This window comes from Carex rostrata, chromosome 12 (assembly GCF_964058835.1).
Source record: "Carex rostrata chromosome 12, lpCarRost1.2, whole genome shotgun sequence".
NCBI classification, from domain to species: domain Eukaryota; kingdom Viridiplantae; phylum Streptophyta; class Magnoliopsida; order Poales; family Cyperaceae; genus Carex; species Carex rostrata.
Window position 1 is genome coordinate 12981163 of NC_135929.1, and position 18431 is coordinate 12999593.

The window sequence follows — 18431 nt, forward strand, 5'->3', positions numbered from 1 at the left end:
TAACTAATGCATAAAGTACGATGGGGGACCACTAATTACATTGGGGGGACTACTAACTACTTAGGAGACCACTTATATTTGAAAAAAATTACAACTAGCGCACACATGTATGGATATTTATACGCGCAAGTATTACCATATAATATATTAAGTATTCATACCTAATACATTAAGTATTAAAAATAAAAACTGGACATTAACTTTCTTTTACACTCTCATCTTTTATACATTTTTAGAAGTGAGTTTTTCTTGTCCGTTTAATCTCATCAATATTTCTAACGATCTGTGATGAATTTTGCGAATCTAAAATCACAAACATCTTCTGCGTAATTTTATCTTTCAAATGAGATCTATGATGAAGTACTTTCGGGTTCTTCGTCGTACAAGTATTCATACCCCAGTGTGCAAATATTCATATATTGTCAAGTATTTTTCTTTAAAATGCCGAGTATTCATACTTAATAAGTAAAGTGTAAATATTTATATTGTAAAGTGTAAATGTATTGATAGGTACTGGGAGCGTCTAGGTGTTTATTACCAGCATGTACAAATTTGTTGATAAATATTGGAGATGGTTGAGGTTTATTAAAGTTTCTTTTTAACATTAATATTTGTACATAAATTCATAGGTATGTATACAATTGTTAATATGATTGCTATTATCTATAAATAACAATACACATCTTCATGCTTAAGTAGGAATACTAAGTGTTTTAGATATCAATAAATCAAATAAAGTATGTATGAAAAAAATAATAACATAAATGACTAGATACAAATACTTCATGTATTAACTATTGGTAAAACATATGCATCATAGTAACACCAAAATTTGTACAAGTAGATATGAATACTTCATGTCTTAAAAATTAGTAAAAACATATGCATCACATTAACAACAAAATTTGACCAACTAGATATGAATATTTGTTGTCTTAACTATTGTTATTTACCGTTTCATATATTAATAGCTTGAATATCATCAATTTTAAAAAATGTTAAATTAAGATACATTACAATGTAACAATTCATACTTCAATTATTAGTATGAATATTTTTTTCTGGGTACTTATCAATATGTTCAAGTACCAAACAAATTAATTGATTTAAGTTAGATTACAACATAACAATTCAACTTCAATGTGTAAGTATGAACACTTAATGTGTTATATATTTTTTTGGAAATATAAATGTCATATGTAAACAATTCATATTACAAAAACTACCGTACTGGTGATTGTGTAGTGGTAGTCCAACTAGGTAGTTAATTCATGAAGCACATTTAGGAATTTTTCACAAATATTTTACAATATAAAAATTCACACTTTAATGTGTAAGTATGAATACTTGATATTTTAAAAATGAATGTTTACAATAATTACAACGCTGACACTTGAGATGGTTATTACGCATCCGCTTGTCCTTGGTTTTTTGCATGTGGTCCCTATCGTAGTCGCTTTCAAGCGACGTTTGTGGCCCCCCAAAGTCAGTAGTGATCCCCCAGGTAGTTAATGCCAAAGACACATATGTCGGTTTCTGAGAAGAGTTAGGCTGGGGTGCTATGGATAGCATAGTGGCCTCTATGCTACGGCTCAATATTCGAGTTTTCAAAATCCAAACGGTCGATCCGAACCGTTCATCTTATTCTCCATATTAATATCTGCTTGGAGACCAAATTTTACATTTTTCTGAATTTTTTTACTATTTATTAAGTATTTTATAAAATTGTTGATCCAACGGTGGCTGCACAAAACAGTAAAACCGTTGGATTAGCGATTTTTAAAGTGGCTTAATAAATAGTAAAAAAATTCAGAAAATTATAAAATTTGGTCTCCAAGCAGATATTAATATGGAGAATAAGATGAACGGTTCGGATCGACCGTTTGGATTTTGAAAACTCAAATATTGAGCCGTAGCATAGAGGCCACTATGCTATCCATAGCACCCCAGCCTAACTCTTCTCAGAAATAATTTACAACATAAATATTCACACTTTACTGAGTAAGTATGAATACTCGGCATTTTAAAGAAGAATACTTGACAAAATATGAATATTTTCACATTGAGGTATAAATACTTGAATGACGAAGAACCCGAAAGTACTTCATCATAGATCTCATTTGAAAGAGAAAATTATGTAGAAGATGTTTGTGGTTTTAAATTCGCAAAATTTCTCACAAATCGTTAGAAATATTGATGATATTAAACGAACAAAAAAAATCCGCTTCTAAAAACGTGTAAAAGATGAGTGTACAAAAGAAAGTTGATGTCCAGTTTTTATTTTTAATACTTAATGTCTTAGGTATGAATACTTAATATATTATATGGTAATACTTGCACATATAAGTATACATACATGCACATGCCAGTTGTAATTTTTTTCAAATATAGGTGGTCCCCTGAGTAGTTAGTAGCTTCCTATATAGTTAGTGGTCTCTATCGTACTTTATATATTAGTCAATTAGAAAGACATTTAGGGAACTAGAGTAGGGAGACTATTAGTTGATCCCAGTACTTTAAAGGTGATATTTGAACTTAAGTTGATTATATTTTGGTTTTGACTGATTTAAATGATCTAATTCCAAGAAGAGAGAGACTGACTGAGTCACAGACAGTGACAGTGACAGTGACAGTGGGTTCATTTGTTTTGTACTGTTTCTTCTTGACTGGCTCTCTCTCTCTCTCTCTCTCTTCTCTGAACATGGCTTCATTCCACAAAGTCACCACTAATTCTACTTCTACACCCACCTTGCCCTTGGCGCCCAAGCCCATCGCCACGGCAGCGCCGCCTCCGCCTCCGCCTCCGCCTCCGCCTCCATTTACCCGGGATAGATTCTTCTCCGACGGGAACGATGACGAAGAGGAAGAACAGGACGAAGAGGACGAAGAGGACCAAGAGGACGAAGAGATCGTTAATGGCGAACATGGTGCTGACAGTACTATTGATTTGGAGAAGATTCGGGGAGAGAATTGGAGCTCAAGAGACACCTACGCTTCTTCTTCTGGTAAGAGAACAGTTACCAGTCACGCCTATCGGTTGGTTGGTTACCACTTACCAGTCAGATCTTACTCTTATTTATTGTTTTTATTCTACTTGTAAAAAATGCTGCTCAATTGAGGTTTTGGAACAGTTTATTCTACTTCTATCGGTTGCTTACCAGTCCATCAAAAAACAAAAGCACCTTACTTTATTTTTTATTTTTTATTTTGATTTAGCTTCTTCCTCTCTCTGTCTCTGTCTCTCATCAAGGATATGAAAATGCTTTGGTTATTGCCGGAAGTGAACCATGCTATGCACACACCTTCAATCGGGTTTCCGGGTCGTCCCCCTCTTCTGGTCAGAATGATCCCTTAAGAGGTGAGAATAATGGGTGTGGATTTAGCGGCCAGGACCAGGAGGAACGCAGTTATTGGGATGTGTTGCGATCCCACCTGTCCGATCCTCTAACGTAAGTTATTCATTTTTTTTTTTTTTTTTTACTTCAATCTCTAAGCATGCTTGTGTTGCTTCAGTGCCTTTGGTTCATTGCCTGGGAAAATGCTGTACTTAATTTCTTCTAATGTTTTGGATTCTCACTTTGTCTTTTTAACTTAACTTAGTGGTGCTCTGATGGATGATGCGATCATACTAACATGTGGCCACTCGTTTGGAAGAGGTGGCATGCAACAAGTTTACTTAATGGTCATTCTTACTGTCTTCTTTTTTTGTTATTCTGTTTATTTACGGATTACTTACAGTGTGATATGGTGTATAATGCCCTCCGATTATGTAATTCTATTTCTTCTCTTCAAGAAGCAATTTATAGATTCAAATGGTTTATACTTACAAAACCAATCTCCACCTTTCCAAGTTACTGCCCCTTTCGGTCATTTGACTTTGTTGAATTCTTTGGATTGTAGAAATCATGTTGCAAGTGCTCTCAGCCTATTTCAGAAGATTTGGTTCGGCCAAACTTTGGTAGGACATTTGGTTTGTGCCATTTTAGCACATAAAGTTATTAATGGGTTCAGTTGTAAAACATTTTGGTATGCCGTTCATGTAATTTCAGCTTAGTCTTGGCCTTTCTACTTCCACAGACTGTACTTACACCATAAGTTCTGGGACCTAATTCAAAATGATTATTCATTTATTATTATTAATTTGCTTACAAATTTTGTTAATATTTTTCAAGGTTTCATTTGTGTTTTATGTGTACTTGTTTGTCAGTGTTTTGTTAGAAAGGAGATAGGATCTCCAGACAATTAATTATTGCATGGTTAGCACATGTTTTCTTCTAGTCCTACTGCAACTTAATTTTGTAACATTTTGTTTTCAGCTCTTCGTTCAGCAGTTCAGGCTTTTCGACGTGAAGAAGAAATTCATATATTGGAAGTTTCAAAGAGAAGAAGAGACCAGCTTGAGCAGGTATATTGAGCAAACCAGTTTCTAGTTGCTAAATCTTTGTTTTATCAGCATTTTAGTTTTATTTTTTATTTATTTATTTTTATTTAAAGAGGGAGATGATCACATTAGTACCCCTAAGCCAGACATGTTATTTCCTACAAGTCCTATACTGTATAAAACACCGACCGGTTTATCTACACCACTTGCTAATCCATGACTTCTCTGTTTGAAGGAGAAATGCAGTTATGATGATCATCTCACAAATGACTTATTGCGAAATAGAGCCTCCCTGTTCCCTCTGGCCATCTCTGATCGGGTTATTATAAAGGTATATTACTTAATTGCTAAAGCTTTTGCTTCAAGAGTAGTACTAGAAAAGATTACTGTACTGTGCAGTTTATCTCAATATCAAGCTACTGGTACCTAGCTGGCCCAGCGACCCTGAAACCTCTGCAGAGGTTACAAGGTCAGTAGTTTGGAACCCAAATTTTAGCCGGTGGATCTGCGAAGGTCTTTATAACATAGTAGCCTGTCATCCACCATCTAGCTCAGACTTAACAAATCAGTCCAAAAATCAACAGACTAGCTTTCTTAGTAGGAGTGTTCATTGGATCCGGTTTATTTGGTTTTCAACTAAACCGACAAATTTTGTATTAAATGGTTCAGTTCCGTGAATTTTTGAATTACTTTGGTTTTTTATATTTGGTTCAGTTTAATCTCTCTTATTTCGGTTCGACCCAACAAATCAAAATTTACTTAATTTACTTTGGTTTTTTCTATTTGGTTCGGTTTAATCTCTTTTGTTACGGTTTCGTATGGTATATATCTTGATATTTATTTCGGTTTGAAATTTAATCTCTCTTATTTCGGTTCAACCAAACAAACCGAAATTTACTTTTTTTTTTTGGTTCGGTTGTTATTGGGTTGACAAGTTTAATTTGGTTGGTTCGGTTAGATTTTGGAAAACGGAATAAAATTTTGGTTTGATTATTTTAATTCGGTTTTAACTGAACCGGCCATTTGAACACCCCTATTTCTTGGTTCTTATCCAGTGTATCTCTATATTAGGGTAACAAGAGGACACCGCCCCACTTTGTTGGACGTGTTGCGGTTGTAACGGCACAATGCTTAAATGGATGGTTAGTCTTTTTTGACTGTTTTTTTGTTCTGTTCTTTCTCTTATCTGAAATCCTGTTGATTCGAGATAAGTCATGAATTCATTGTTTGGGTCAGATGAATATGTTTACTGTAAATTGAGTCAATTGCGTAATAAACAGGTATGTTGTGAAGACACTGGACAATGGAGAAAGCGTCAAGCTACAGTTTGGGTCTTTAGCAAAGGTCTCCACCGACCAACCAACGAGTGCGGTCCCTACTAGAGCTACCTACCCAAACTGGTTATAACTAATTTTATGAGACATGGCAAGCAAAAGATAGGAAATATTGAACAACCAAAGTAAAGAGAATTGGTGTAGTGTAGCATGCCAAAAACCAGGTTCATCCCCTTTTGTAAAGGTGGTTATTTTTTGTTTTGCATGAACTTATCACATGTTAACATGGTGTTGGATCTGTGTGTGTATGGTGTACTAAATTTAATTGCAGTTTGTAGGAAATAAATTGACCAAAAAAAATGAATGAATGAATTGACCAATAAAAGAGGAAAGCCATAAAAGAAGAACAACATACATAGCTGTAGCTGCTGAATGAGATACCAGATACGTGACATGTTATTCATTGGCTATATATGAATTTGGCAATCATAACCCATTTTGTCCGGTTTTGGTTGACATTAATTTCTTTCAAAAAATAGCATTTAATTTATGATGGAAATGTTATTATGAGAGATTGCAATTACTGTTACACATTTTCCATTAAAAATAGTTAATAATGATTTTTTTTCCCAGTTTGAATGGATAATTATGAGATTGCAATTATTTGTAACATTAATTACTCCAACTCAATCTTGTTATATTGTACCTATCAATATCATCCTACTGGAGTTAATTAATTCACTGATTGATTGATTACTAATGGAGCTTAAATAATTGATTAATTAATTATGACCTTATTTGTATGAATGGAGATTACTCTGCTTCTAACTTCAAAAAAGTGAAGAGAGTTTTTGGGCTTGTAATTTTCTTAATTAATTCTGTTAGTAACTCTCTATTTGTATATCATCTTTTTAATTGTCCATTCCTTAATTCCTCTTTTTTGTATTCGGAAATCAGGACCACGTGAAGGATTTCAGCCATTTTTATTAATACCCTTAGAATTTTTTTTTTTAAAAAAAAAATGCACCAACCGCCTAGCAGAGGGGCAGCCCATATTGAGACCTGACCGTCCGGGGCAGGAGCGGTCCACTAGGTACCTGACCGCCCACAGGCTGAGCGGTCCTCTATATTTTCTTTTATTAGATTAATATTTTCATTTAAATAATTTTGTGTTAGTTTTCTTATTTAGGGCGTATGTCAAAAAATAAGACATTCAATATATTTATGAGTGTTGTCGTAACTCTTTATAACTTTGATTTGATTTGTCAGTTGGATATTACAAATCTAAAGATAACACTAATTAATGACTTGGCCTTGATTCAAAAAATTTCAAGCTCTGACAACTTGTTGATATTTCAAAATTTTTGATTAAATGATATCTTGGATTGGAGCTTTGATCTTCTTATCTTTATTTCTGATACTAAAATAATAGTTTAGAGCTACTAAAATATGCTCAAACCTCAAATTAGATCTCTGTTTATGCACAAAGCATCATAGACTAACGTATGGTATGGTACCAAATCCAACCTCAGCAGCCAAGCACTAACCAAAGACCACTAGTTAGTGCAATGCACTAAAAACATCAAATTTGATCTCTGCTGGTAAATCAGTAAGTCTGGACTGATACATGGACCAAACGACAAAAGTGGTTACAACAGCATGTAGAGCATTCAAAAATACACATAATTGACACAAATTTCAATTTATTTGGATTTTTCTACAATTAGTTATGAATTTCCAAAGTTCACCTTTTGAAAAAACTTTAAATAGCTATAACTTCGGTTAGAAAAGTCGGATTTGCACGTACGACCACTTTTCGGAAAGAGGGGGGGGGGACGAGACGGATCCGAATTTAGCCGAGGAAAACTCCGAACATTTGAAGCATCAGAATTGCAAAAAAACATCGTTTAGTATGTCAAAAATCCAGTTTAAGATTTCTATCAACGGTAGACATACAACGATCGGTATTTTGTTTAGTCAAAAACCTAAGAGATTATTTAAGAATTATCCATATAATTATTTTAAAATGCATTTACTATTTATTGTGTTCGTTTGCTTATTCAAGCAAATGGTGTATGTTGACAATAATCAAATAATTCAATTATTCTCTCTCTTGCTCCAATTAATCAAGCAATCTAACCATATTTTTTGTGTATATTTGAATAAAATAAATTATAAGAATCAAGGCCAAGTCCCTAATTAGTATTATCTTTAGACTTGTAATATCCAACTGACAAATCAAATCAAAGTTCACTAGTGGAGAATGCACAATTAGTGTCGCCTCATTAGTGTCGGCTAAACGTAAACATCTGACACTAATAGTTTAGTGTCGGCTGTTTATAAAAAGCTGACACTAATACCGAACAATTAGTGTCGGCTGTTTATAAACAACTGACACTAATAATTTAGTATCGGCTGTTTATAAACAACTGATACTAATTGTTAAGTATTAGTGTCAGCTGTTTATAAACAGCCGACACTAAATATTAGTGTCAGCTTTTTATAAACAGCCGACACTAATTGTTGGGAACCATTTCCATTTTCAGTCCCGTGCCTCTCTTTCATTTTCATTTTCGCGCATAAACCCGATCTCTCTCTCCCTTTAGGGTTTTTCAAAACCCACTGCCTGTCATCGCTCTCACTCTCTCTCTCTCTCTCTCTCTCTCTCTCTCTCTCTCTCCCGCCTGTCATCACTCATCAAAACGTGCCTCTATCTGTCATTGCTCTCTCTCCCGCCGCTCATCTCTCCCGTCGCTCATCCCTCCCGCCGCTCAGCCATCCGCCGCTCATCCCTCTCGCCGCTCAGCCATCCCGCCGCTGATCGCTGCTTCAGTTGTTACAAGGTAATTAGTAGCCCCAATTAATTAATTTGTCTACATTAAATTCTTGTACTCCTTCAATTTTTTGTTTTAAACATTACTCCTTTTGATTTCTAGGGTGTTTTCCGAGTAATGAGTCTGAAGTGTATGGTCTTTTTGAGTAAAGCGATGAACTTCAGCTGTTTGTGAAATGCAGTAGACCGAGGTAAAGTTTTCATACTTACTGGCTATCCCTTTACTGTCTTAGTGCGTTTCTGATTTTTTTTCCTGGTAAGAATGTAAAAATGGGGGTAATCAGTAAAAGACTGCAAGTAATACCCATTTGAGAAAGCGCTATGATTTTGTAGCCATACCAGTTAGTTGTAGCCATTTTCCTTTGAAAATTCAAGTCTTCTGATTTCATTATAATTTAATGATTATCGGTACATGTCATATTTATGTATTAGGTGTCCCAGTGCTCGAATTCATGCTAAGGTTGAGGTTGGAATTGCAGCAGGTGACCAGCTATAGATTGCATGTTTTCTTCTTGAGGTAAATCAAAATTAAAGTTTTTATTTCCTAAAGGGTTACAGTGTAAAAATCCTCAATGTTTATTAATCTTATTTAACTGAGATAATGCTTGGTCTCTTACTGGGATTTCGGGATTATTGTTGAAATATATTGCTGCTTAAAATTGGGAGCTTCTGCGAATTAAACGCATTGTATTGCAAACAATTCATATATTATATTTGATGATGCCTGTATGAAAATGACCTAATTCAATTTTAATTTCAAGTCTTATTATTTTCGTTTTTTATATTGTGGGAGGGAGAAAAAAGAAAAGAAAGGAAGGGAATAACTTAGAAGAAGTGGAAGGGAGGGATAATGAGGGGAGAACTGGGGCCACAAGGTCATTTTGTCAATAATTTTAGAGAATGAGTATTTTGTTTGATCATTTTGGAAAGAAGGGCATTTTATCAAATTTCTCTTCAAATTCTCGTGCAATCCACAAAGCATCGAATTTATGCGCTCTCATAATTGAATTCTTTTCTAACAGCTCATTCCTAATGGATTCATGTACCGGAGGACCTGGAAAAACTAGGTGGAAGCGTTCAAATGTTAAGGTAAAGCAGCTCTGTTTTTGTGATTCAAAATAAAGTTGCTAAAGCAGCTCTGTTTTTGTATGGTTAAACTGCTGGCACCTCTTTTAGGAAATAAATCTTCTGTTATTTCTTGGAAGTATCAGACAAGGAATAACAGAACATGTTATTTTGATTCTAATGTTCAAATTTTTGAATTACAATTGAATCACAATTGATTTTTTAGGACTAAATTGTAATTAATTCAAATTTGTTCAATGGAAAAGACATGACGTGAATAATTCATATAAAATGTCCTAATTTGATTTTTTTTTTTTTAATGCAGTGCCCACAACAAGTTGGAGGTTGAGAATGTGGATATTATGTCATGTTATTTGTGTATGACATAATAACTCGATTCCTTGATATTTTTCCGAACCTCACGGTATGCATATATTTTTTTTTTTTTTGCAAAAGTATGCATAATTAATTTATCTTGCTTCAAAATATGAAATTTTGATCTTTTATCATTTAAAAAATGCAGCACTTTCCCAAAGAGTACACCGGAACAAACATCGAATACATGCGAACATTGTGGAGTAAATTTTTTTCGAAGTATTAGGAGTGAAAAGTAAATCAATTTAGGATGTGTTATTTTGTACTATTTGGTGAACTTTGTAATTAACATGCTTAATTTTAGAATGTGTTATTTAGAATGTTTAATTTAGGATGTATTATTTGATCTTTTTATATAGGCTAGCAAAAAATATGGTAACTGGCTAAATCATAAAAAAAAAAATTTTAAAAAAAAATAAAAAATTTGTGTCGGGTCTTTTGTTATAGTCCGATACTAAAAAGTATTACAAGTTGGCCGACACTAATACATGAAGCTGTCAATTAATAAAAGTCAGTCGGTATATTGATTTAGTGTCGGTTCATTATTAATAAACCGACACTAATTAGTATTAGTGTCAGATTATAAATATTTAGCCGACACTAATTAGTATTAGTGTCGGCTTTTTATTAATAGTCCGACACTAATACTAATTAGTGTCGGTTTATTAATAACGAGCCGACACAAATGCTTAATCTTTAGTGTCGGTCGTTTGTAAGTATTAGTATCAGTCCGATTAGTGTCGCCTGTAGTCCGACACTAATCCTCAAAAAACAGCTGACACTAATTCTATATTCTCCACTAGTGGTTGTAAAGAGTTACGACATCCCTCATAAATATAGCGAATGTCTTATTTTTTGGCATCCACTCTAAACAAGAAAACTAAAACTTCACAAAATTATTTAAATAAAAATATTAAGATCTCTAAAATAAAAAAAAACTAGAGGACCGCATGACCTGTGGGCGGTCAGGTATCTAGTGGACCACTCGTGTTTCAGGCGGTCAGGTCTCCATATGGGCCGCCCCTCTACTGGGCGGTTGGGGCAAATTAATTTATAAAAAATGCAAATTAATTTACCTCATGCATGCAAACCCAAAATTTATAAGGACCACCCAACATTGACTGCATGTTATAGAGAATATATTATTTTGTACTTCATGCAGTACGTTGTGCACTTGATGCACTTCAACTACAGGTCTAATTCAAGACAAAGGTAAGGATTGAAGGAAAAGTATATATAATATATATAGTACATAAGCAGTTGGGTCTTTTTAATGAGTAATGACTATATATTATTTTTCAGTGATTTAATTAGATAGCAACATTAATTAATTAATTGCTGTAGGTTTATGTCAAATATATATCACTAATAAAATTTAAAAAAGGTGCATGCATATGGGAAAATGTTATATAAAGATAATCATGTCGATTAGTACTAAATTAAGTTGCTTTGTGAACTAATTAAGGCAAAATATTTAGCTAGATATATAATTAACCCTCCCTAGCTAGAAAGGCCACAAAATGAGAGACTGAGAATATTGGCACAACTTATATATTTTCTTTTTTATTATTAAACCAAAAGTAATGTGTTCATCATATATATATACCCCATCATTAATTAGTGTATATCCTTTGTGTTAAATTAATAAACAAGGGGTTCATTCCAAGCAAACAGTCAATAAAAGTGGATCAACTTTCACTAACTCATAAAATTTTATGAGTCATGCATCCTAGAAAATCACTAAAATATCACATGCGCCGATCATTAATTACTTCATCAAGAAATGTTCATTTTGGTTATTATATTCTACAATATCAATTTACTTTTTTTTTTATTAATTAATTAAGGTCCAATTTATTTTTGTTGACAACTAATTAAGTTATTATACTTGAATTAAACTGTACGAAGTACGTAGTTAATTAGCAATATTCGTTGTGATAAAAGATAGTGCTATCAATATATAGTGGCTTTTTTCAGGATTGTTAATGGATTTAAGTTTTATAGGGTTATACATAATTTCTTGATCAGGTTTATTCCAGAGATATATATGTCTGAAAAACCCCCCTTATGAAAAATCACAACTTAATTATATTTATGACAGTTAACCTTTTCAAATTATCAGTTGAATTAATAATTAACGTTTTGCATATCAAAGGGAAAAGAATTAATCCCTCCCTTTGACATGCTATTAATTAACACATGTATTACAGGAATTAACCGAGCAAAGTACTCTGTTGCTATTATCCTATAACAGCGTCATATATGGAACCATTGGATTTTGAGCAATTTTTGCTGATAGGATCCAACAAGATTATATATATATATATATATATATATATATAACATCCAAATTAAATCACTTTAAAATATTGATCCCGCCGTCCATTTTCAGTACTGATATCGCAAACATCAACAAAATGATATTTGGTTAACTGTTAGAGAAATAAAAATAAAAAGAAATATATTCTAGTAGAAATTCATCACAATATTATTTCCATATGAATATATTGATACATGCCCACAAACACACATAACATAAAAATGCACCATTACGTAAACACGCAAACAACAGATACATATATAGTAATTCAAGGGTGCATTTGCAATATCCTATCTATTTATTTATTAAGATCTCGTCTCGTCTCGTCTACTATATTATTACCTTCGGCCTTAATTAGACACCTTCTTAGTGAATCCTGCAGAGTACATTAAATGAATGGGAGCAATTAGGACAGAATTCAAGAGGGAAGCAAATATATATATATATATATATATATAAAAAGAAAGTGCTTTTGATGAATAATAATGTTGTGTGCTAAATGTTGCAAATTATTTAAGTATATAATATATAACTATTAGAATCCTGATGATGAGTTGAAAGTACCCTTCAATATATATATATATATATATATGCCGATGGAGTCCAGATTGGTCCATGTTTTAGACATTAATTATATATAAGGTGAAAACATGTGTAGGTAATTGATATCGAATGATTTAGAAATTGAATAATTAATAAATTTATTTCATATATACTTGGAGCAGTCGGTGGACATGCTGATGGCGAACGGAACATTGACGCCGCACTTGCCAGGGAGGCCGGCGGCAGCGCCAGAGTTGAAGGAAACTGTCTTGGCAAGGTTCTTGAGGCAGTTGCATGCCATCTGGCGGTCGGCAGTTGTTGCCGCCTTGGAATTGAGGTTCTTCACGCCACTGCAACAGCTTGCAGACGGGGAGCCCTGGCCGCTTTTTGCATACGCCATGCATGGGGCCACAGCAGATGCCACGTCCCCGCATGTAAGAGCAGTTGCAACATGTGGTGCGGTTAGGAGGAGGATGGCAACTGCAGCAGCAGCGACGCCACGGATGTCAAAGTAAGCCATTGTAGAAGGAGAGGTGTTGGTGGTAAATTAAAACAGTTTATTGATGATTGATCAGTACTGGTGCAATGCTATGGCTAATAGGGGCATGGAGAGGGTTTATATAGCCGCCAAAGAGTCATTAATTAGTCAATAATTGATGGACATACACACCTATATTGCTTAATGCATCACTTCTCTAATTAAAGTTTCTGCGTTTTACCGTAGTGGTAATTGTATATGTTGGAGGGTTAATTAATTTGTACTTGCTAATTAGGTGTTTCTCTTGCATTTGCAACTGGAGATTAAAAGAAACTTCAACACTTCAACATGCATGTAAAGCACCTTTGAAAGCTACTAAAATAAACTATATATTAATGAACTTCCTTGATTTATATATGGTTAAAATTTCTCAAAAAATTATATTACATGAAGACTCCTCAATGGCCTACCGTTTTGTTTATTATTTACTTAACTTCAGAGTCTCTGGAAAAATTTAAAAGAGAGAGAGAGAGAGAGAGAGAGAGAGATTCCCAAGTGTGGAAGGAAATGTTTGTAGTGGACCTACGTACTGGTGCAGTTGGGCCTCTTTAATGACAATCCTTAGTGGTTTTAAATGAAACAGTTGCAAGAGGTAATATGGATCTATCGTTCTGTACTATTATTTATGAAGAAGGGAACAGATCGAGGATAATGAAATAATGAAATATACTGTTACACATTCCTGACTCATGGGCATATATGTTACGTTGTCTTTTTTTTTTTTTCTGAATTGAAAACAATTAAAGAGTTACAAAAGATTTGAAGGATAATTAAAGAAAACTAATTAGTTAACGACTATATATTTATATATATATCATGATAATTCAATAAAAAGCACTAGTTATCTCCCTTAATCCTTGGCTCGTACATGGACAAACTGGATTAATTAGTTGACGTCAGTAAATTAAGTTATTGCAATATTCTCAGTTGAATTGAGGCAACAATTACAAAACTCGATTTGATGATTCGGAATTAGAATATTAAGTGATAACTGAGATAAAGAGAGAGGAGAAATGGAGAAAACTAAAGCGTTCAATTAATCTTATAATTATACTTTCCGCTTGACAACTTAATTACAGCATTAATTAATTTGTTCAATTTAATTATATCAGCTAATTAGTTTGTATGTGGTGGACAAATTAAACTCAAAAATTTGTCTCTACCTATCTACTATCTATCTAGCTACGAGACATTAATTGTTCACGAGCGTTTGTAATTCTAGAATGATTATTATCTATAGTTTGTAGCTAGGCGAGCTTTAACTGAGAATGACAGCTTGACAGCCTTCTTTTTTGGGGAATTAATTTCATGTCCTACAAAACACCCTTAAAAGTTTGTAATTACATATTCGACTATTTCTTCTTCAAAATAATAATAACACGCATATTTGTCACACCTCATCAACTTTTCATTAATTCTAAAATCCATCGCCCTCCTAAATTCATAATTTCTATTTTATCCTTATAAGAAAATAAATTAAAACGAGCTTCTACTCATCTCTCTCTTTCAAATTAAAAAAAAAAAGAAAAAGAAAAAAAGAGTAACAACATAGAGTGTCGGCCAGTAACATTTATATGCAAAGAGCTCTCATATAGGAAACATATTTCAAATAATAGTAAAACAAACCATTCAACATCCGATACCATATCAGAGAGGGGTGAAGCGGGGTGAAGAAATTTATGGCAGGAGAGTTTGTAGCGTCTGACGGATCCACTCAGGACGAGAAAAAGAAAAAAAAAGGAAGAAGGGTATAATGGTTTATACTTTATTAATTAATATATATTGTGAAGAGAATTTTAGAGTTATAGATATCATTATTTAACCACTTTTAGATATATTTGATATAATGTAGAATTATACAGGATAAATTTGTAAGTTTTTACAATTTGGAAGGACAAATATGTAATTACAAATATTTGATGGGGAAATATATAATATTAAAGTTTTTAAGGGGATACATGGAACCCTTCCGTTCCATTTTCATCCTGGCACATTGAATTTTTTAAATATGGTATTTTTTTTTAGATGGTTTGACAATGGCTACTACAAAAATATGCTACCATCTGCGACCTGGATAAAAAGTGATTATTGTTGATAGTACACCGATAAAAATTGTTATGTACAAATGTATCGATATTACTGATAGAAGTATATGTAAAGATACCATTAGCAAAAAACACTTTTACTTTCACAGTGATAGATTTTTGTAGTAGCCATTGCCAAACCATCTAAAAAATAAAATAAAATAAAATAGAATAGGGTCCAGTTTTATCATTTTATCTTTCTTATTGTAATAATTCGTTTTCTAATAAAACTTTTAGCAGGTAGAGCGGATTTATAGGGCCAAAGATAGCTAAATTCTTTTGTAAATAAAAAATATTGTAAATTTTATGTATAATTTTTGCTCTCTTTTTTAATAAAATTCTATATCTCTTTATTAATAATTAAAACATTTATGTAATTAAAGCAACACATATGTTTGTTGGCTGTATGTAATCTTCTAATATTTTGTTTGACTAAATTTACAAAACATACGTGAATTGAATTTAACTATTACACTTGCAGCTTCAAAGCTCTAGTTACAAGATCTACTGTGAATAATCAAAGATAGGTTCAGAGCCTTAATTACAAGATTTATAATGAAATATCAAGGTTCATGAAGTGCTAAATTACAAAATTCTTTTGATGAACCTAAGAAGTAAACAAGATTTTACGAAGCTATAGATTTGTGTAATAATCTAGTTACGTAAAATATATTTGAGGCTTGTTGAATTCTGAAGCATCCGCCTTGAACGAAACAAATCATATGGAACTAATTTAAATGATACAAGACAGAAAGTTCCAATTTGATTCTATTCAGGGGCGGATCTAAAGCCAATTAAAAGGTGCCTAAGCCACCCCTATGATTTTAAAATATTAGTTATATATACTAGGATTTAATTAAATTTTATTTTTTTGGAACATATTATTGTTAGTTTGTAATAATCTAGAAGTCAATAATACGATAAATTATCATAAAACTTTGTTCATGAATTGAATGTTTATTTATATATCATTTTGTTGCCTTGAGTATTATTGAATTTATGGATCATTTCGAGTTCATGACTGAAATTGTGAAACTCCATAATATAGATGATATATACTCTTAAAAGGTCACTAACCAAGGTAATTAGCAGGAACACTAATTACCGCGATAAGGTTAGTATGTGGATTAAAAGATGGTTAAGTTTTACAAACCACCTGACACGAGATGTCATTTTAATCACATAGATACATATTCTAGGAACATGGTATTTGACAGACCCCGAATGAAACATTAAATAGAATTGTGTTCATGTCATTTATGTTTTATTCAGTGTCACGTTCTACAGTATGAGGTATTTATCGTTCCCACTGAGAAATATGTATGTGTGATTGTTATCCACCGCTGTCCGTAAAAAGCAGTCATAACGGTAGCTTTTCCATATGTATAGCTTAGCTGAGGAAGTGATAGTTTACCAAGAATACTATTTGTCCCTCGTATCTCTATACGAGCTATAGCATCACTGGGCCCCTTGATAGAGTAAGATTATCTGCTAGCGGTATAATTACAAGAGTAATTATATTTGATAATCTGCTCAAGATCAAGAAAAGATCCAGTTAGCAAGGATGACACACATCTACCTTGAAACTAATCTGATAGCTATGAGACAGAAGAACTGACACAAGTAAATAGTTTACTGGATCGTGATATTGTACAGTACAGCATCATCTGTGTAATTGGATGGTCATGATGTGTTGCCAGATACCACTCATGATTATAGAAGTTAAAACAGTTTTAACTCTGTTTACCAACATAACACAGATCCTATTGGGTCACACCATATAGGAGCTACTCGGAGAATCTTACTGATTAATTATAAATTGATTATAATTAATATTAAGATGGTTATAATTAATTATATGTGATATAATTAAATTATAAATGTCATTTAGAATGACAAGCAGAAACAACGGTTAATTTATAAACGTACACGTTACGTTGTATAAAAGTTACCGAACAACAATCGAAAAGAAATATAATTGTATATGACAATTATATATATTTGATTTGGATTTTAATTTGTTAATTATGGATTTGAATTATGGGTTTTAAAAGCCCAAAATAATCAAAGCCTTAATTAAAATTAAAAGCTCAAAGTCAAAGCCCAAAATCAAAGCCTTTTACTATTCATGCCTTAATGGGCCAAGGGCAAAATGGTCATTTCACACCTATGCCACCTTGCATGACACCTTAGGGTGTAGAAGCATGGAGAAGAGTGTGGAAGGGTGTGGAAGGGTGTGGAAGGGGTATTTTGGTCTTTTCACATATAAAAGGATGAGGTGTCAAGGGTTTTTGGTAAATAGATTTGTTTTGAGGGGTATTTCGGTCTTTTGTGAACCTCCTCAAAATACTATAAATAGAGGGGTGAGGGTAGAGAGAAAACTTACTAATTCACATGTTAATCTGATTAATTCGTTAATCGGAATTTCTCTCTTCCCCGATTTCGGTTATTACGAGATTTGGAAAAATATATTTTTGCAAACTCTGTGATATTTCTTGTTTTGCTTTTAAGTGAAACGGAATAACTTGGAGTCTTAAATATATTTAATCTGTCCCTATTTCGGTGAATAGTGTTTCTGCAGAATTCCGCGGTTTATAGTATTTCTGGCAGAAGAAATAAACCGCTCTCCAGTTAGTCCTGATGGATAACTAATAGAGGTATCACACGTGTGATACTCCGAGTCGATTCCTTCCCTGGTGAGGCTCTACTCGCTCGGTCTGCATTCCAATTGTGATTTGGAAACAAGGTATAAATATGTTATATTAATCTATTTAATTGGTAAGTAGATTAAAGTTTTAGAAATCAATCATGGAGTAGATCTGTAAAAGGATTAAATTGGGTTTTGATGCCAAAGGAATACTGAAGGTGGACCACCTTGGAAAGTTTCCTGACATACCCCGTTTAATCCTGAGCTTAAGTTGGCCGTAGAAATTTTTGTTCTACGGTCATTCCGCAGCTTAAGCCTAAACGAGTTTTGGTTACCCAGAAACCCCAACAATTATATAGTCCAGTTCCTCT

The 18431-nt window shown here is 33.1% G+C and overlaps 2 protein-coding genes and 1 long non-coding RNA gene across 3 annotated transcripts; 2 read left to right on the forward strand and 1 right to left on the reverse strand.

The window, feature by feature from the left end:
* The first annotated feature begins 2674 nt into the window (after positions 1–2674).
* LOC144563067 (RING/U-box superfamily protein) lies at positions 2675–6180 on the forward strand. The gene is made up of 8 exons (XM_078312440.1): positions 2675–3005; positions 3251–3449; positions 3601–3682; positions 3901–3958; positions 4317–4405; positions 4617–4712; positions 5453–5523; positions 5662–6180. Exons 1-8 carry the CDS (start codon positions 2702–2704, stop codon positions 5786–5788), a joined length of 1026 nt encoding a protein of 341 aa, XP_078168566.1. The 5' UTR covers positions 2675–2701; the 3' UTR covers positions 5789–6180.
* Positions 6181–9511: 3331 nt separating this feature from the next.
* LOC144562738 (uncharacterized) lies at positions 9512–10306 on the forward strand. Its single transcript, XR_013514196.1, has 3 exons — positions 9512–9577; positions 9879–9977; positions 10077–10306. It is a non-coding gene; the product is annotated as an uncharacterized LOC144562738 (long non-coding RNA).
* Positions 10307–12392: 2086 nt separating this feature from the next.
* Positions 12393–13392, reverse strand: LOC144563663 (non-specific lipid-transfer protein 1-like). Its single transcript, XM_078313137.1, has 2 exons — positions 12965–13392; positions 12393–12624 (listed from the first exon to the last, which is right to left on the reverse strand). The coding sequence occupies exons 1-2, from the start codon at positions 13309–13311 to the stop codon at positions 12615–12617; spliced, it is 357 nt and encodes a 118-aa protein (XP_078169263.1). The 5' UTR covers positions 13312–13392; the 3' UTR covers positions 12393–12614.
* Between the last annotated feature and the right edge of the window lie 5039 nt (positions 13393–18431).